The sequence below is a fragment of the Pongo pygmaeus genome, chromosome 5, assembly GCF_028885625.2.
Source record: "Pongo pygmaeus isolate AG05252 chromosome 5, NHGRI_mPonPyg2-v2.0_pri, whole genome shotgun sequence".
Lineage (NCBI taxonomy): Eukaryota > Metazoa > Chordata > Mammalia > Primates > Hominidae > Pongo > Pongo pygmaeus.
This window is the reverse complement of record NC_072378.2, coordinates 89,436,763-89,452,480: the sequence shown is the minus strand read 5'-3', so window position 1 is coordinate 89,452,480 and position 15,718 is coordinate 89,436,763. Positions and strand designations below refer to the sequence as shown.

The window sequence follows — 15,718 nt, the reverse complement described above, 5'->3', positions numbered from 1 at the left end:
AGGGCTGCCACAAAGAAAGGCATGGTGAGTGAATGGGGTGGCTGAGAGGATATGTTGGAACTGCCTCCATAAAAATAATGAGTCCCCAAAAGGCAGCCACAGGATAGGTGGACACTGTCCAGCAGCTCACTGCTGGGTGGGCAACAGCAGGCAGGAGCGGGAGAGCTGCCACAGCTGGGTTACAAGTGAGAGGCAGGGAATGAGGTCAGAGGCAGGGCCAGTGCCTGAATTTCCTGTGGCTTTTATCTCATAGGACATGGATGATGCCGAGCCTTATAACTTTCAACCAAATTGATTCTTCTTATAATTTGAAGCCTTTATTACCAGGTGTGTGGCCAGGGTTGGGGGCTACTCTGGCCGTGGGGTGGAGGACGGGGGAGCTAAGAGGCTCTTTCCCTGGGAATTGAGTCCACCTTTATGGCTCTAAAAACTCAGGGTTGGGCGCAGTGGCTCATGTCTGTAATCCCAGCACTTTGGGAGGCCGAGATGGGTGGATCACCTGAGGTCAGGAGTTCAAGACCAGCCTCGATAACACAAGGCTAAAAATACAAAACACAAAAATTAGCCGGGCCTGGTGGTGGGCACCTGTAATCCCAGCTACTTGGGAGGCTGAGGCAGGAGAATGGCTTGAACCCAGGAGGCGGAGGTTGCAGTGAGCCAAGATCAGCCAAGCAGCAACCAGAGGAGCAGCCTCATGGGTTGGCTAGTCAGTGCACATCACAGGGCACTCTCCCGGATGGCTTAGGACCACTCGGAGGGCGGGCAGGGTGAGGAAGAGGTGCTGGCTTCTACCACTCTTAGGAAGCTCCTGCGGGGGCACAATCATGGCATCACCACTACTCATGAATCATCCCAGAAGGATACAAAAAAAGCATGCGAGTGTTTGCCAGTGTTTTAATCAATACTTTATTTCCATGCCATTGATGAATTAAAAATCTAACTGGTTCATCCTCAAGAAATGAACTGGTGAGAGGAAAAGCCTGAAAAGTTCCTTGTCAACCTCTCCTTTATAGACAGGAAGCACATCTGACCTCAGGCTGAGCACAAAGCTCCCGTCCTGCTCTGCACCCATGTTTAAGGGGCCAACTGCTACTGTTGCTGCCACTGCAGAGCTGCTGTACTCTCTTGCAAAATATCCCACCAGGCTGTGCTGGGACTGGGGAAGAGGTGACATATACCAATCCTCCTCCTTGAGGCAGAGCCGCTCTTGTCCCTAGATCTCCTCTGACAGTGTACAGCTCCTCCCTGCCCGAGCATCAGACCTCCCTCAAGCAATGTGCCCAGGCAGGGTGAGAATCTGTCCCCAGCCCCCATAAGGGAAGGGTCTCCTGTGGAAGTGAGCCCAGGCTGGGAGCACCCTGAACAGGGCCCTTCGCCTGGTGTGTGTCTGCAGAGGGTGTGGGTCCCAAAGCGCTTCCTGCAGTTTGAGCTGACAAAGGCACAACTCTCCTCCTGCAGGTACCAGTTGCTCCTGATGCATTATTTTTTCATAATAGATGAAAGTTCTAGAAGCATGTTCTGAAAGAGATAGGAAACCGAAAAACAAAACAGACTCAAACGACTTGTAAGAGTCAGCCCTACCCACCCACCTGGGATTCTATATATGTCAAAAATCCTGGGGATCAAAGAGCTGCTGCAGACGGCAGCTCTCCCTGTGTTTCCCCACAGGTGAACGTCCGTGTAAAAGGTGGTGCCCAATAGCATTACAGTGAAAACTCTGGATCCTTCCTGCTGCCTCCTCCGCCTGTTGTGGTTTTTGTTGTTTTGTGCAAAAATTCAGGCCTAAAACTAAAAAGTCAATTTCTTCCTAAGCTCCATCTTAGTCCCCTTAAAATTAGCCAGATTTTACCGGGCGCGGTGGCTCACGCCTGTAATCCCAGCACTTTGGGAGGCCGAGGCGGGTGGATCACGAGGTCAGGAGATCGAGACCATCCTGGCTAACACGGTGAAACCCCATCTCTACTAAAAATACAAAAAAATTAGTTGGGCGTGGTGACAGGCGCCTGTAGTCCCAGCTACTCGGGAGGCTGAGGCAGGAGAATGGCGTGAGCCCGGGAGGCGGAGCTTGCAGTGAGCCGAGATTGCGCCACTGCACTCCAGCCTGGGCGACAGAGCGAGACTCCGTCTCAAAAAAAAAAAAATTAGCCAGATTTTTTTGACTTTACATAATATGGAAAGGGAATACAGAATTGTCTATTTTATAACAATCTATCTCTGATGCTAAAAATATGCTAAACTCAGGAGGCCATGTGCCGGGAGAGCAAGGGGCAGCCATGGGTGTAGGAACAGGAGCTTGGGTTGAGTCAGACAGGCTGAGGGTCCAATTCCAGCTCACTTGCTCATCCAATAAATATTAATTTATCCCCTGCTTTGTCCCAAGGCCTGTGTTTCACACAACCTAATTGTGTGACTTAAGACAAGTCACCTTTTTTTTTTTTTTTTTGAGACGGAGTCTCGCTCAGTCGCTAGGCTGGAGTATAGTGGCGTGATCTCGGCTCACTGCAACCTCCGCCTCCCGGGTTCAAGCGATTCTCCTGCCTCAACCTCTCGAGTAGCTGGGACTACACGCGCGCACCACCACACCCAGCTAAGTTTTGTATTTTTAGTAGAGACGGGGTTTCACCATGTTGGCCAGGATGGTCTTGATCTGTTGACATCGTAATCCGCCCGCTTCAGCCTCCCAAAGTGCAGGGATTACATGCGTGAGCCACCGTGCCTGGCCACAAGTCACCTATTTCCTTATCTGTAAAATGGAAATTAGCACGTGGCTACAGAGAGGAAGTCCACAGGGTGTCCAGACCATGATCCAGCCCTCAATAAGGTGGTGTCCTTCCTCATCTTCTTCACATTCTTTGGTGATTGTTAAATTGTGTAAAACTTCTCAGCCAAAAGGTTCAATAAATTATAACAATCCACCCTCCAAATATCCACCTCATAATCCTTGTTAATAATGTTGAGTTGGGCTGGGCACAGTGGCTCATGCCTGTAATCCCAGAACTTTGGAAGGCCGAGGCAGGAGGATCGTTTGAGCCCTGGAGTTCAAGGCTGCAGTGAATGAGGCCACTGCACTCCAGCCTGGGGGACAGAGTGAGATCCTATCTCTAAAAAAATTAAAGTAAAATAAATAATAATGTTGAGTTGAAAAATACCTTCCCAAACGAGACAAAGAACCTAGAAGGCAAAGAGATTTTTCATACTAAATATAAAATTACAAGTTTAAAGATGTCATAAACAGGGAAAAAAGACAAGCAGACTGGGAAAAAAGATCTTTCAATGTCTATATAGACAAGAGGTTAATATAATACCATATAAGAGCTCCTAGAAATCAGAAGAACAACAAATATCCCAACAGAAAAATAAACGATGACAATTCATGGTAGAAATACAGACAGCCAATAAACATATGAACGACCTTAGTAGTAATCACAGAAATGTAAATTAAAACAAAGAGAAATATTTTTAGTTCATCAGATGGGGAAGGGAGTAAGATAATGTCTGCTGTTGGCAAGAGTATGAGAAAATGGGTGCTATGCTGGTGAGAGGTTAGTTGGAATAGCCCTTCCTGAGCAAAAATTGGCAGCATCTATCAAAACGAAATGTAGCCAGGTCCGGTGGCTCATGCCTGTATTCCCAGTGCTTTGGGAGACCAAAGTGAGAGGACAGCTTGAGCCCAGGAAGTCAAGACTACAGTGAACTATGATTGTACCACTGCACTCCAGCTTGGGTGACAGAGCAAGACCATGCCTCCAAAAAAAAAAAAAAACCAAAATGAGCTGGGCGCAATGGCTCATGCCTGTAATCCAAGCACTTTGGGAGGCCAAGGTTGGGGGATCACTTGAGGTCAGGAGTTTGAGACCAGCCTGGCCAACATGGAGAAACCCCACCTCTACTAAAAATACAAAAATCAGCCGGGTATGGTGGTGCACGCCTGTAATCCCTTCTACTCAGGAGGCTGAGGCAGAAGAATCGCTTCAACCCGGGAGGCACAGGTTGCAGTGAGCCAAGATCATGCCATTGCACTCCAGCCTGGGTGAGAGGGTAAGACTCTGTCTCAAAAATACACACACACACAAAACACACACACAAAAAAATGTGCATGTCCATTGAAACCAACAACTCCATTTCTAGGTACCTATCAGAGATACATGCAGGAAACATTAAATGCAACATTGTAGGAGGAAAAAAAGAAACAGCCTAAATGGCCATCAGATATCTATGGTTCATCACACCATGGAAAAGTATGAGCTGAGATAAACACCAAGGCAACTCTATAGGGACTGACAAAGATGCTTGAGATAGATCATTAAGTGAGCAAGAGCAAACTGCACAGACATTTCCAGAGTATGGTCACGTTTATATTTTTAAAAAAAAACAACAGGCTGGGGGGCTTCAAGAAGGCTGACTACATGCATATGGTACTCGCCTCTTCCATAAAAAGGAACCAAAATAGCAAATAGATAATCACACTTCAAACAGATCATCTAAGAGAGAGCATTGGAATTCAACACAGGAATGGGAAACACCAAAAGCAAGGAAGGAGAGGGAAGCAAAACAGCCTGCTCATCCAGGATCGGCTGGGAGCCTGGAGAGGCCCCTTAAAGTGGGGAAAGGGTAAGTGAGAGACCCCCAGCAATCTACATTTCCACCACAGATTCTTAACTGTAGGAGAGCCCCTCAACCTTCAGCCTCAAGGGCACTGAGACTAAGGTAGGGAGCTGCCTGGAAACTGAACAGCAGCATTGCTCCAGAGGGGGAGCTCATGCTGTGTCCCACACACTCTCAAGCCCTAAGCAGCAGCAGCATGGCACCATTTTAAGAGCCCAGCCCCCTCCACACTAGGGCTAGGCAGGAGCCACTGACAACAACCACCCAACTGCACCCCCAGCAGAGAGGCAGCCTGGCATTTTCACATGCCGTGAGGACAAATTCCACTGCCTGCAATGGCAGCGCTGTGAACTGCTGCGCTGCCCCAGCTGCTCTCACTGAAAGCAACCCTGGCCTCCCCAGTAGCAGGGCCACAGTGCAGTTGCTGCTGTCCCTACCTGAGCATTCCACTGGCAGCCTGGGGATCACCCCACCCCTGTCTATCATTGCCAGCACCTGCACACATCACCAGGGGGCCTGAGGGCAGGTCTACCCAGCCCAGCTCTAACCCTCAGCCCAGTACCTGAGTATTCCATCTCAGGGTGTGGAAGTTGCCCAGCCCAGTCCACCACCACTGACACCTAAGCATTCCTCCCATAGTCTCTGGTCATGCCCACCCAATCTCCCACTACCACTACAGCTGGCAGCCACCCACATATACCACCTATAGGCCTAGGGACTGGCCTTCCCAGACTATTGCAGCCACCACCAACACCAGTGCAGACCACTTGGATCCCTAAGAGTTATCCCACCACTGCAATTGCCATCATCCACACCAGGCCTGCTGCTAAGGGGCTCAAGAGCCTGCCCACCCACCTAGCCCATTGCTGCTATTCCTGCCACTCAAGCAAGCCACCTGGAGGCCCAAGAATTGGCCTGATTGGACACACTAATACCTGTGCCAGCATAAGCAATGCTGGGATACAAGAACAGGCACACCCAGCCCACTGCTGTCACCACTGGGGCCTAAAGACTGGCCCACCTACTGGCCTAGCCCTCAGCCAAACTTCAACATAGCCTCCACTAATAATCACACCATGAGCCACCAAGAAAATCACAGGCAACACTGACACTGTTTACAGCCAAAGAAATCATACAGAGACTACTCCAGTGCATGCACCAAGAATCAAAGTGCCCTACCCAAACAACCACAGATACATCTTCAGGAAAAAGTCTCCCCTATGAAAGCAAATTCAAAGACTAGAAAAAGCAACTTTTACAACAGATGCACAGATACCTATGTAAGGACACAAGAAACATGAAAAAGCAAACAAATATGACACCTCCAAAGGAACACAGTAATCCTCCAGTAACAAATCCCAATAAAAAAGAAATTTATGAAATCTCAGAAAAAGAATTCAAAATATTGACATTAAGAAGCTCAGTGAAATATAAGAGAATACTGAAAAACAATACAAAGAAATCAGAAAAAGAATGCAAGATACAAATGAGAAGTTTACTAAAGATACAGACATCATAAAAAACAACCAAAAAATCTTGAACTGAAAAACTCATTGAATGAAATACAGAATACATTCAAAAGCTTCAACAACAGACTAGATCAAGCAGAAGAAAGAAACTTAGAATTTGAAGGCAGATCTTTTGAAATAACCCAGTCAGACAAAAATAAAGAAAAAATACTTTTAAAAAATGAGCAAAGTCCATGTGATATATAGGACACCAATAAAGTGACCAAATATTCAAATTTTCAATGTCCCCAGAAGGTGAAGGGGTAATGAAAACATTAGAAAACCTACTTAACAAAATAATACATGAAAACTTCCCAAATCTAGCAAGAGATTTAGACATCCAGATTCAGGAAGCCCAGAGATCCCCAAATAGATACAATTCAAGAAGGTGTTCTCCATGGCACACTATAGTCAAACTGCCAAAAGTCAAAGACAAAGAGAGAATTCTAAAAACAGCAAGAGAAAAGTGTCTAGCACTTACAAAGGAACCCCCATCAGACTAATGGCAGATTTCTCAGCAGAAACCTTACAAGCAAGGAGAGAACAGGATGATATAGTCAAAGTGCTGAAAGAAAAAAACTGCCAGCAGGCCAAGTGCGGTGGCTTGCACCTGTAATCCAAGCACTTTGGGAGGCCAAGGTGGGTGGACTACTTGAGTTCACAAGTTTGAGACCAGCCTGGGCAACATGGGGAGACCCCATCTCTACAAAAAAAGGCAAAAATTAGCCAGGCCTGGTGGCACGTGCCTGTAGTCCCAGCTACTCAGGAGGCTGAGATGGGAGGATGGCTTGAGCCCAGCAAGGCAAAGGTTGCAGTGAGCCGAGATGGCACCACTGCACTCCAGCCTGGGTGAGAGAGTCAGACCTTGTCTCAAAAAAAACAAAAAAACAAAAAAACAAAATGTCAACCAGAGATACCATACCTGGCAAAGATATTCTTCATAAATGAAGGAGGAATAAAGTCTTTCCTGGACAAGCAAAAGCTGAGGGAATTCATCACCACTAGACTTTCCCTATAGAACTGCTTAAGATAGTCCCATACCAAAAAGTGAAATAATAATATGAAAATCATGAAAATGTAAATACCACTGGTCAAGCAAGCACACAAACAAGGAAAAGACTCAAATGTTACCACTACAGAATACCACCAAACCACAATGATAATAAGAAAGGAACAAAGCATATACAAAACAACCAGAACTTAATTAATAAAATGACAAGAATAAGCCCTCACATATCAATAATAACCTTGAGTGTAACAGATTAAACTTTCTACTCAAAAGATACAGAGTGGCTGAATGTATTTTAAAAACATGACCCAACTATATGCTGCCTAAAAGAAACTCATGTCACAGTTGAGATGATACACATAGACTGAAAGTAGAGGGATGGAAAAAGATATTCCATGTAAATGGAAACCAAAAGTAAGCAGTAGTAGCTATGTTTATGGCTGATAAAATATACTTTAAGTGAAAACAGTAAAAACAGACAAGGTCATTATATAATGATAAAGGGATCAACTGCAAGAGCATATAACAATTCTAAATATATATGCATCCAACACAGGAGCACCCAGATACATAAATCAAATATTATTAGATCTTAAAAGAAAGGGAGATAGACTCCAATACAGTATTAGTTGGAGAATTCAATGCCCCACTCTCAGTATTAGACAAATAATCTAGACAGAAAATTAATGAAGAAACACTGGATTTAAGCTTAACATTAGACCAAATGGACCTCACAGACATTTATATAACAGATATTTCATCCACCAGCTACAGAATACACATTTTTCTTATCAGCACATGGAATATTTTCCAGGATAAACCATATTTTAGAACACAAAATAAGTCTCAACAAATTTTTCAGATATCTAGTATCTTCTCAGACCACAATGGAATAAAATAGAAATTATTTAATAATAACAAGAGGAACTTTGGAAACTATATAAATACATGGAAATTAAACAAAATGCTCCTGAATAAGCAAAGGATCAAGGACGAAATTAAGGAGAAAATTAAAAAGTTTTTGAAACAAATGAAAATTGAAACACAGCATACCAAAACCTTTGGGATTCAACAAAAGCAGTGGTAAGAGGGAAGTTTATAGCAATAAACACTTACATTAAAAAGTAGAAAGGTTTTAAATAACCTAATGATGCACTTCAAGGAACTGGAAAAGCAAGAACAAAGGAAACCCAAAATTAGTAGAAGGAAAGACATAATAAACATCAGAGCAGTGGGCCATGCACACTGCTGTAATCCTAGTACTTCAGGGGGCTGAGGCAAGAGGATCACCTGAGACCAGTTCAAGACCAATCTGGTCAACACAGCAAGACTCCATCTCTACAATAAATTAAAACTAGTCAGGCATTGTGGCACAACCCTGTAATCCCAGCTACTCAGAGGGCTGAGATGGAAAGGTTGCTTGAGCCCAGGAATTCGAGGTTATAGTGAGGTATGATCACACCACCGCACTCTGGATGACAAAGCAAGACTTTCTGTAAAAGCAAAAACAAAACAAAACAAAAACCCATCACTAATCATCAGTGAAATGCAAATCAAAACCACAATGAGATATCATCTTACCCCAATTAGAATGGCTATTATTAAAAAAACAGAAAACAAACAAATAGATGCTGGTGAGGATGTGGGAAAAAGGGAACTTTTAAACACGTTGGCAGGATTGTAAATTAGTATGGCCGCTATGGAAAACAGTATGGAGGTTTCTCAAAAACCTTAAAGCAGAACTACCACATGATCCAGCAGCCCCACTACTGGATAGTTATCCAAAGGAAATCAAAAGGATACCTGCACTCCCATGTTTATCGCAGCACTATTCACAATATGAAATCAACCCAAGTGTCCATCAACAGACAAATGAATAAAGAAAATGTGGTATACGTACACAATGGAATACTATCTGACCATAAAAAAGAATAAAATCATGTCATTTGCAGAAACATGGATAGAACTGGAGGTCATTATGTTAAGTGAAATAAGGCAGGCACAGAAAGGTAAATATCACGTTCTCACTCATGTAAGAGCTATAAACGTTGATGTCATGGAGGTAGAGAGTGGAATGATAGATACCAGAGGCTGCAAAGGGTATGTGGGTGGGAGGGGGGTGAAGACAGGTTGGTCGGCAGGTACACACATACAGTTAGATAGAAAGTTCTAATGTCTGATAGCAGAGCAGAGTGACTATACAATGTATTATATAATTCCAAGTAGCTAAAAGAGAGAACTTGAAATGTTTCCAACACACAGAAATGATAACTATTCAAGGTGATGGATACCCCAATACCCTGAAATGATCATTATACATTCTATGATGCAACAAAATATCACATGTACCTCATGAATATGTAAAATATTACATATCACTTAAAAATATTTTTTAATAAAAATAAAAAATAGGCCGGGCGCAGTGGTTCACGCTTGTAATCCCAGTTCTTTGGGAGGCCAAATCACTTGAGGCCAGGAGTTTGATACCAGCCTGGACAACATGGTGAAAGCTCATCTCTACTAAAAATACAAAAATTAGCCAGGCATGGTGGCAGGTGCCTGTAATCCCAGCTACTCGGGAGGCTGAGGCAGGAGAATTGCTTGAAACCAGGAGGCAGAGGTTGCAGTGAGCCGAGATTGGGCCACTGCACTCCAGCCTGGGTGAAAGAGCAAGACTCTGTCTCTAAATAAATAAATAAAATAAAATAACGAACAATAAATATGCGTGGACATGTATTTGTCTTCAAGGATTGCTTATGAAGGCACTGAGGAAAGTACCAGTGACACACCCTATGGTGTTCACAGGGGACAGAGGTTGCCTTGGGGGAAAAAAGTAGGGGTTGAGTCCAGATGAGAACAAGAGGAGATGAACTTTCCCATGGTCAGGTTCACATTTTACTCTATGTTATTTTATATTGTTTGAATTTGTTTAAATTAGCATGTATTACTTTAATTTGAAAAACAATAATTCTTTTAAAAACTGTTGTTCTTCCAAATCAGTAAGAGTGGTACCCCTGGTCTGAGCCACCCTCATAGCTCACTGAACCACTGCACAGTCTCCTACCTGATCTCCCTAATTCTACTCTTACCACTACAATTGATTCTCCAAAAATAGTGATTGTTTTTTACAACATATGTATCAGCCCATGCCTATCCCTGTGCTATCCAACTCAAATTTCTTTTTTTTTTTTTTTTTTGAAATTTAAAATTTTGTATTAGGAAGCCCAGTTTGCTAAAAGTAGCATTAATATCATTCACATCAGATTTTAATTTGTTACACATTTTTGTAGTTCAGCAAAGGCCCTTATGATGAAAAACAATTAAAAAGTGTTACGACAAAAATAATTATCTGTGTAAAAACGGGGAGACCCAAAAGATTTTTATATGGTTATTTAATTCAGATAAACAGAACTGTTATGAATTTGAGAGGAATGAAGATATTCAAACACTAACAGAAAATCATTAGCCTCATATTAGAGCATTCAAATGCTTATGTAACTCTTCAATCCATCTGGCTTCATAAAAACCAAAACTTTGAACACAAAAAAGTGGCAGAGTTCACATTACCTTTTATATGTTCCTAAGTATGAAATTGCATCAATTTATTATGAATTAAATTTGAAAAGCATCACAGATTTAAAAACAAAGTACAAAAGATACAAGAAACGGCAAGCAAATCATTTGGTTTTGGCAGTTTGTGAAAGAGACAGACAATGAAGTAAGAATGCAACTATTGCAGTTCGTCACTGGAACCTGCCGTTTACCTCTAGGAGGATTTGCTGAGCTCATGGGAAGTAATGGGCCTCAAAAGTTTTGCATTGAAAAAGTTGGCAAAGACACTTGGTTACCAAGAAGCCATACATGTTTTAATCGCTTGGATCTACCACCATATAAGAGTTATGAACAACTAAAGGACAAACTTCTTTTTGCAATAGAAGAGACAGAGGGATTTGGACAAGAATGAATGTGGCTTCTTATTTTGGAGGAGCTCTTGCATTTAAATACCCCAGCCAAGAAAAATTGCACAGATAGTATATATAAGCTGTTCATTCTGCACAGTGAATTTTCCAAACCTCTCAAAGTATGTTTTCCATTCTTCCACAGAAATATGCAAAACAGTTCATCCTTTTCTACTTTATTTATTGTTCCCTTGAAATGACTGACCAGGAAAAAGATCATCCTTAAATTTTGAAGTAAGTGAGAGACTTTATTAAAAATACATATATATCTATATAAGCATATATGATAGTGGCTCTAGTTTTATAGAGCTCCAAGTGTATTAAACATGACAGCCGTTCATTCACAAAGATCTGAATTTGCTTTACCTTGTTAATATTATCTAGGGGAAAAAGTGCAAATTGCTCCAACTCAAATTTCTATTCACCGTCTCAAAGGCCTACACATCAGGCCCCTGCCCATTCCAACCTCATCCCTATCCCTCCCCTTCCTGGTCACCGCCACAAGAGTGATCTCCTTCTGTAGCTCCAGAGACCCGAGGACCTTTGCACTTACCGGTCTCTCTGCCTGAAAGGCCCCATCCACCCAGGACTTCAGCACCTTTTCAAGAGCCCACCTCCGATAACCTCATCTAAAGTAATACCATCTACTTCCCAGTGTCCCTTTGTCCACATCACTGTGTTGTTTTCTCTTAGCACCTAAAACTATGTGAAGTTGCTTTAAATATTTGTTTATTTTTCTCTACTGTGAGAAAAGGGACTGTTTTGTCCTGTGAGCTGTTATATCCCAGCACCCAGCATCCAGTGCCTGGTACCTAGTAAGCATTCAAAAAACACTTCACGGGCCAGGCTCACACCTGTAATACCAGCACTTTGGGAGGTCAAGGTGGGTGGATTACTTGAGCCCAGAAGTTCAAAGCTACAGTGAGCCATGATCATGCCACTGCCCTGGAGCCTGGGCGACAGAGCAGACCTTGTCTCAAAAAAAACAAAAGCAAAAAATTAATTAATTAAGAAAGAAAGAAAGAACAGATTTGGGGGTGGTAAGAAGACAAAAATAAAACAGAAAATTTCTCTTTTTGGCCTATATATTTCTGTGTTGCCTGAATTTTTACAATTTAAACACTTATTTGCACAAAATAAATATTAAGGAAACAAGTATTTTTTTTTTTGAACTGTAGGCTAGGTACTACAGATTATATGGTATTGGGAAGGGGAAAGTGTTTCTCTATGTTTCTAGGAGCAAGTCTTCTCAGTACATTCTTCATCTCCCTAACATCCCAAAAGATTGGAAGAGTTCACAGGGCAACTTTCTTCCTAATGCCAAAATCTCCTTCCTCTACAGCCACAGCTCTGAACTCTGGCTGCAAATTAGAATCACCTGGGAGAGGCCAGGAGTGGTGGCTCATGCCTGTAATCCCAGCACTTTGGGAGGCCGAGGTGGGCGGATCACGAGCTCAAGGAGATTGAGCCCATCCTGGCTTAACACGGCGAAACCCCGTCTCTACTAAAAAATACAAAAAAAAATTAGCCGGGCGTGGTGGCGGGCGCCTGTAGTCCCAGCTACTCCGGAGGCTGAGGCAGGAGAATGGCGTGAACCTGGGAGGCGGAGCTTGCAGTGAGCCGAGATCGTGCCACTGCACTCCAGCCTGGGTGACAGAGTGAAGGCTCCGTCTCAAAAAAAAAAAAAATCACCTGGGAGCTTTACAAAAAAGAAAGAAAGAAGGAAGAGAAAGAAGGAAAGAAGGAAGGAAGGAAGGAAGGAAAGAAAGAAGAAAAGGGGAGGAAGGAAGGAAGGAAGGATGGAAGGAAGGAAGGATGGAAGGAAGGAAGGAAGGAAGGAGAAAGAATGAAAGAAGGAAAGAAAAAAGAGAGAAAAAGGAGGGAGGGAGGAAGGAAGGGAGGAAGGAAGGGAGGGAAGCGGGGAGGGAGGGAGGGATGCAGGAAAGAAAAGGAAAGAAAATCATGGCTCTATCAGATAGCTTTCTGACCTTCTAAAACACAATGGATTCCTTTCACAGGACAATTCTCTGTAAGAAACAGCACAAGCAGCCAAACAACTGTGGTTCTATCAGGAGTCATTTCACTCTGAAATGTCAACTGCTGTAATCAGAATGTATCTGGCTGAGTAATAGAAATTCTGCCATCTTGAACCTAATACAACATAACAGGCGGTTTACAGTTCATTTATTGAAAGTAGAGGATTATTATCCTTTGTTTGCTACACTAATTTCTTTTTTTCTCTTCTCCTTTTTTTTTTTTTTAAGAGACAGGATCTCACTGTGTTGCCAAGGCTGGTCTTGAATTCCTGACCTCAAGCCATCCTCCCAGCTTGGCCTCCCAAAGTGCTGGGATTACAGGCATGAGCCACCGCACCTAGCCCCTTACACTAATTTCTAATGAAAGATCCGTCTGTTTACAAGAAGCACCATGTGTCAGCCACTGGTCTTTGGAGTTGAGAGCTGCAGCCTCAATTCCCAAGTGTTTCCATCATTTGGGGAGTGAAGTGGACAGTCACCTCTGTAAAAAGCTTGGGAAAAGGTGACCATAATTAGGAAAGCTCTGTGGCCAAAGGCATTATTTATAATTCCTAGAAACATAAAGAACAAAGAAGAAAGAAAAAAATGAAATAAGAGGGATCCAGTCTGTAAATGTAAGGAGCTTAGAAGTAACCACTCTGCCCTAGCAACAAGTAGAAATCTGAACAAACTAAAAAATCAGCAATTCTTCTTAGATTTGTTAGAGAAGAGAGGTTACTGGACAAACCACTGCATTCAAAATCAGGAAGTCTAGGGTGCAAAAGATTGAGACCGGACTATAGAATGTTTCCCCTCCCCCCATACCTTACCACCACACCACTAAAGGTCTACTTACCAGAGTCTTTTCTCTCTTTTCTTTTTCTTGAGATAGGGTCTCACTCTGTCCCCCAGGCTGGAGTGCAGTGGCACAGTCCCAACTGCTTGGAAGGCTGAGGTAGGAGAATTGCATGAGCCTGGGAGGTCGAGGTGGCAGTAAGCCATGACCGTGTCACTGCACTCCAGCCTGGGGGACAGAGTGAGACCCTGTCTCAAGGGGAAAAAAAAAAAAAAAAGAGAGACAGGGTTTTGCTATGTTGCCCAAGCTGCTTTCGAGCTCCTGAGCTCAAGGGATCCACTTGCCTTGGCCTCCCAAAGTGCTGACATTACAGGTGTAAGCCACCACACCCAGCCCCACATTCTTTTCATCTCTACAAAATATTCACATTTCAACAAAAAAGCGCAAAGCATACTAAAGGGCAAAAACACAGTTTGAAGAGACCCAATGAGCATCAGAATCAGAGACAGATTGGGCACAAATGTTGGAATTATCACACCAGGAATTTAAAAGTATGATTAATATGCTAAGGGCTCTAATGGAAAAAGTAGATGATATATAAGAACAGGTAGATAATGTAAGTTAGGAGATGAAAAGCCTAAGAAAGAATCACAAAAAAGTGCTAGAGATCAAAAACACTGTAATGGAAATAAAGAATGCCTTTGATGGGCTCATTAGTAGACTGGACATGGCTGAGAAAAGAATCTCTGAGCTTGAGGATATAAAAATAGAAACTTCCAGGACTGAAAAACAAAGATTAAAAAATACTAAAACCAACAAAAACAAAATAGAACAGAATACCCAAGAACTGTGGGACAATTACAACAGGTATAACATATAAACCAGAAGGAGAAGAAACAGAGAAAGGAAGACAAGAAATATTTGAAGCTGTAATACTAATAAGCTCCCAAATCTGATGTCAGACACCAAACCACACATCCAGGAAGTCCAGAAAACACCAAATGGGATATATGCCAAAAAAAAACTACTTCTAGGCTTATCATATTCAAACTTCAGAAAATCAAAAAGGAAAAAAATCTTGAAAGAAGACAGAGAGAAAAAAAACACTTTCCCTACAGAGGAGCAAAGATAAGAATTATATTTAACTTCTCATAAACGATACAAGCAAGAAGACAGGAGAATGAAATAGTTAAAGCATTGAGAGGAAAACACCACACCACCAATCTAGAATTCTCTACCCTGAGAATTATCCTTCAAAGTGAAGGAGAAGGCCAGGCGCAGTGGCCTGTAATCCCAGCACTTTGCAAGGCCAAGGCAGGTGAATCGCTTGAAGTCAAGAGTTCAAAACCAACCTGGCCAACTTGGTGAAACCCCATCTCTATTAAAAATACAGAAATTAGCCAGGTATGGTGGCACACACCTATGATCCCAACTACTTGGGAAGCTGAGGCAGGAGAATTCATTTGAACCCAAGAGGTGGAGGTTGCAATGAGCTGAGATCACACCACTGCATTCCAGCCTGGGCAACAGAGCGAGACTCTGTCTCAGAAAACAAACAAACAAAAAAAAGTGAAGGAGAGGTAAAGACTTTCTTGGCCAAATAAGAATTGTAGGAATGTGTGGCCAGTAGCCCTGCCTTGTAAGAAATGTTAAAAAAGAGTCCTTCAGAGAGAAAAAAAATGATATAGGTCAGAAACTCAGATCTACATAAAGAAAGGGAAAACATTCGATAGGAAATAAGAGAAGGTAAAATAAGAACTTGTATCTTTCGTATTCTTAAGAATAATGTACAGACACACATACATATGTTTATATGTTTATGTATG

General features: G+C 42.7%; 1 protein-coding gene across 4 annotated transcripts in view; it reads right to left on the bottom strand.

Annotated features, from left to right (window-relative positions):
• Positions 1–885: 885 nt before the first annotated feature.
• GJA10 (gap junction protein alpha 10) overlaps positions 886–15,718 on the bottom strand; it is a 37,980-nt gene continuing 23,147 nt past the window's right edge. For 3 of the 4 annotated variants that reach the window (XM_054491140.2, XM_054491142.1, XM_054491141.1), the window contains one exon: positions 886–1,518. In XM_054491140.2, coding sequence (XP_054347115.1) covers positions 1,480–1,518 — 39 coding nt within the window. In that variant the 3' untranslated portion in view covers positions 886–1,479. The remainder of the gene's footprint in view (positions 1,519–15,718) is intronic. The other variant, XM_054491143.2, reaches the window with a different exon arrangement.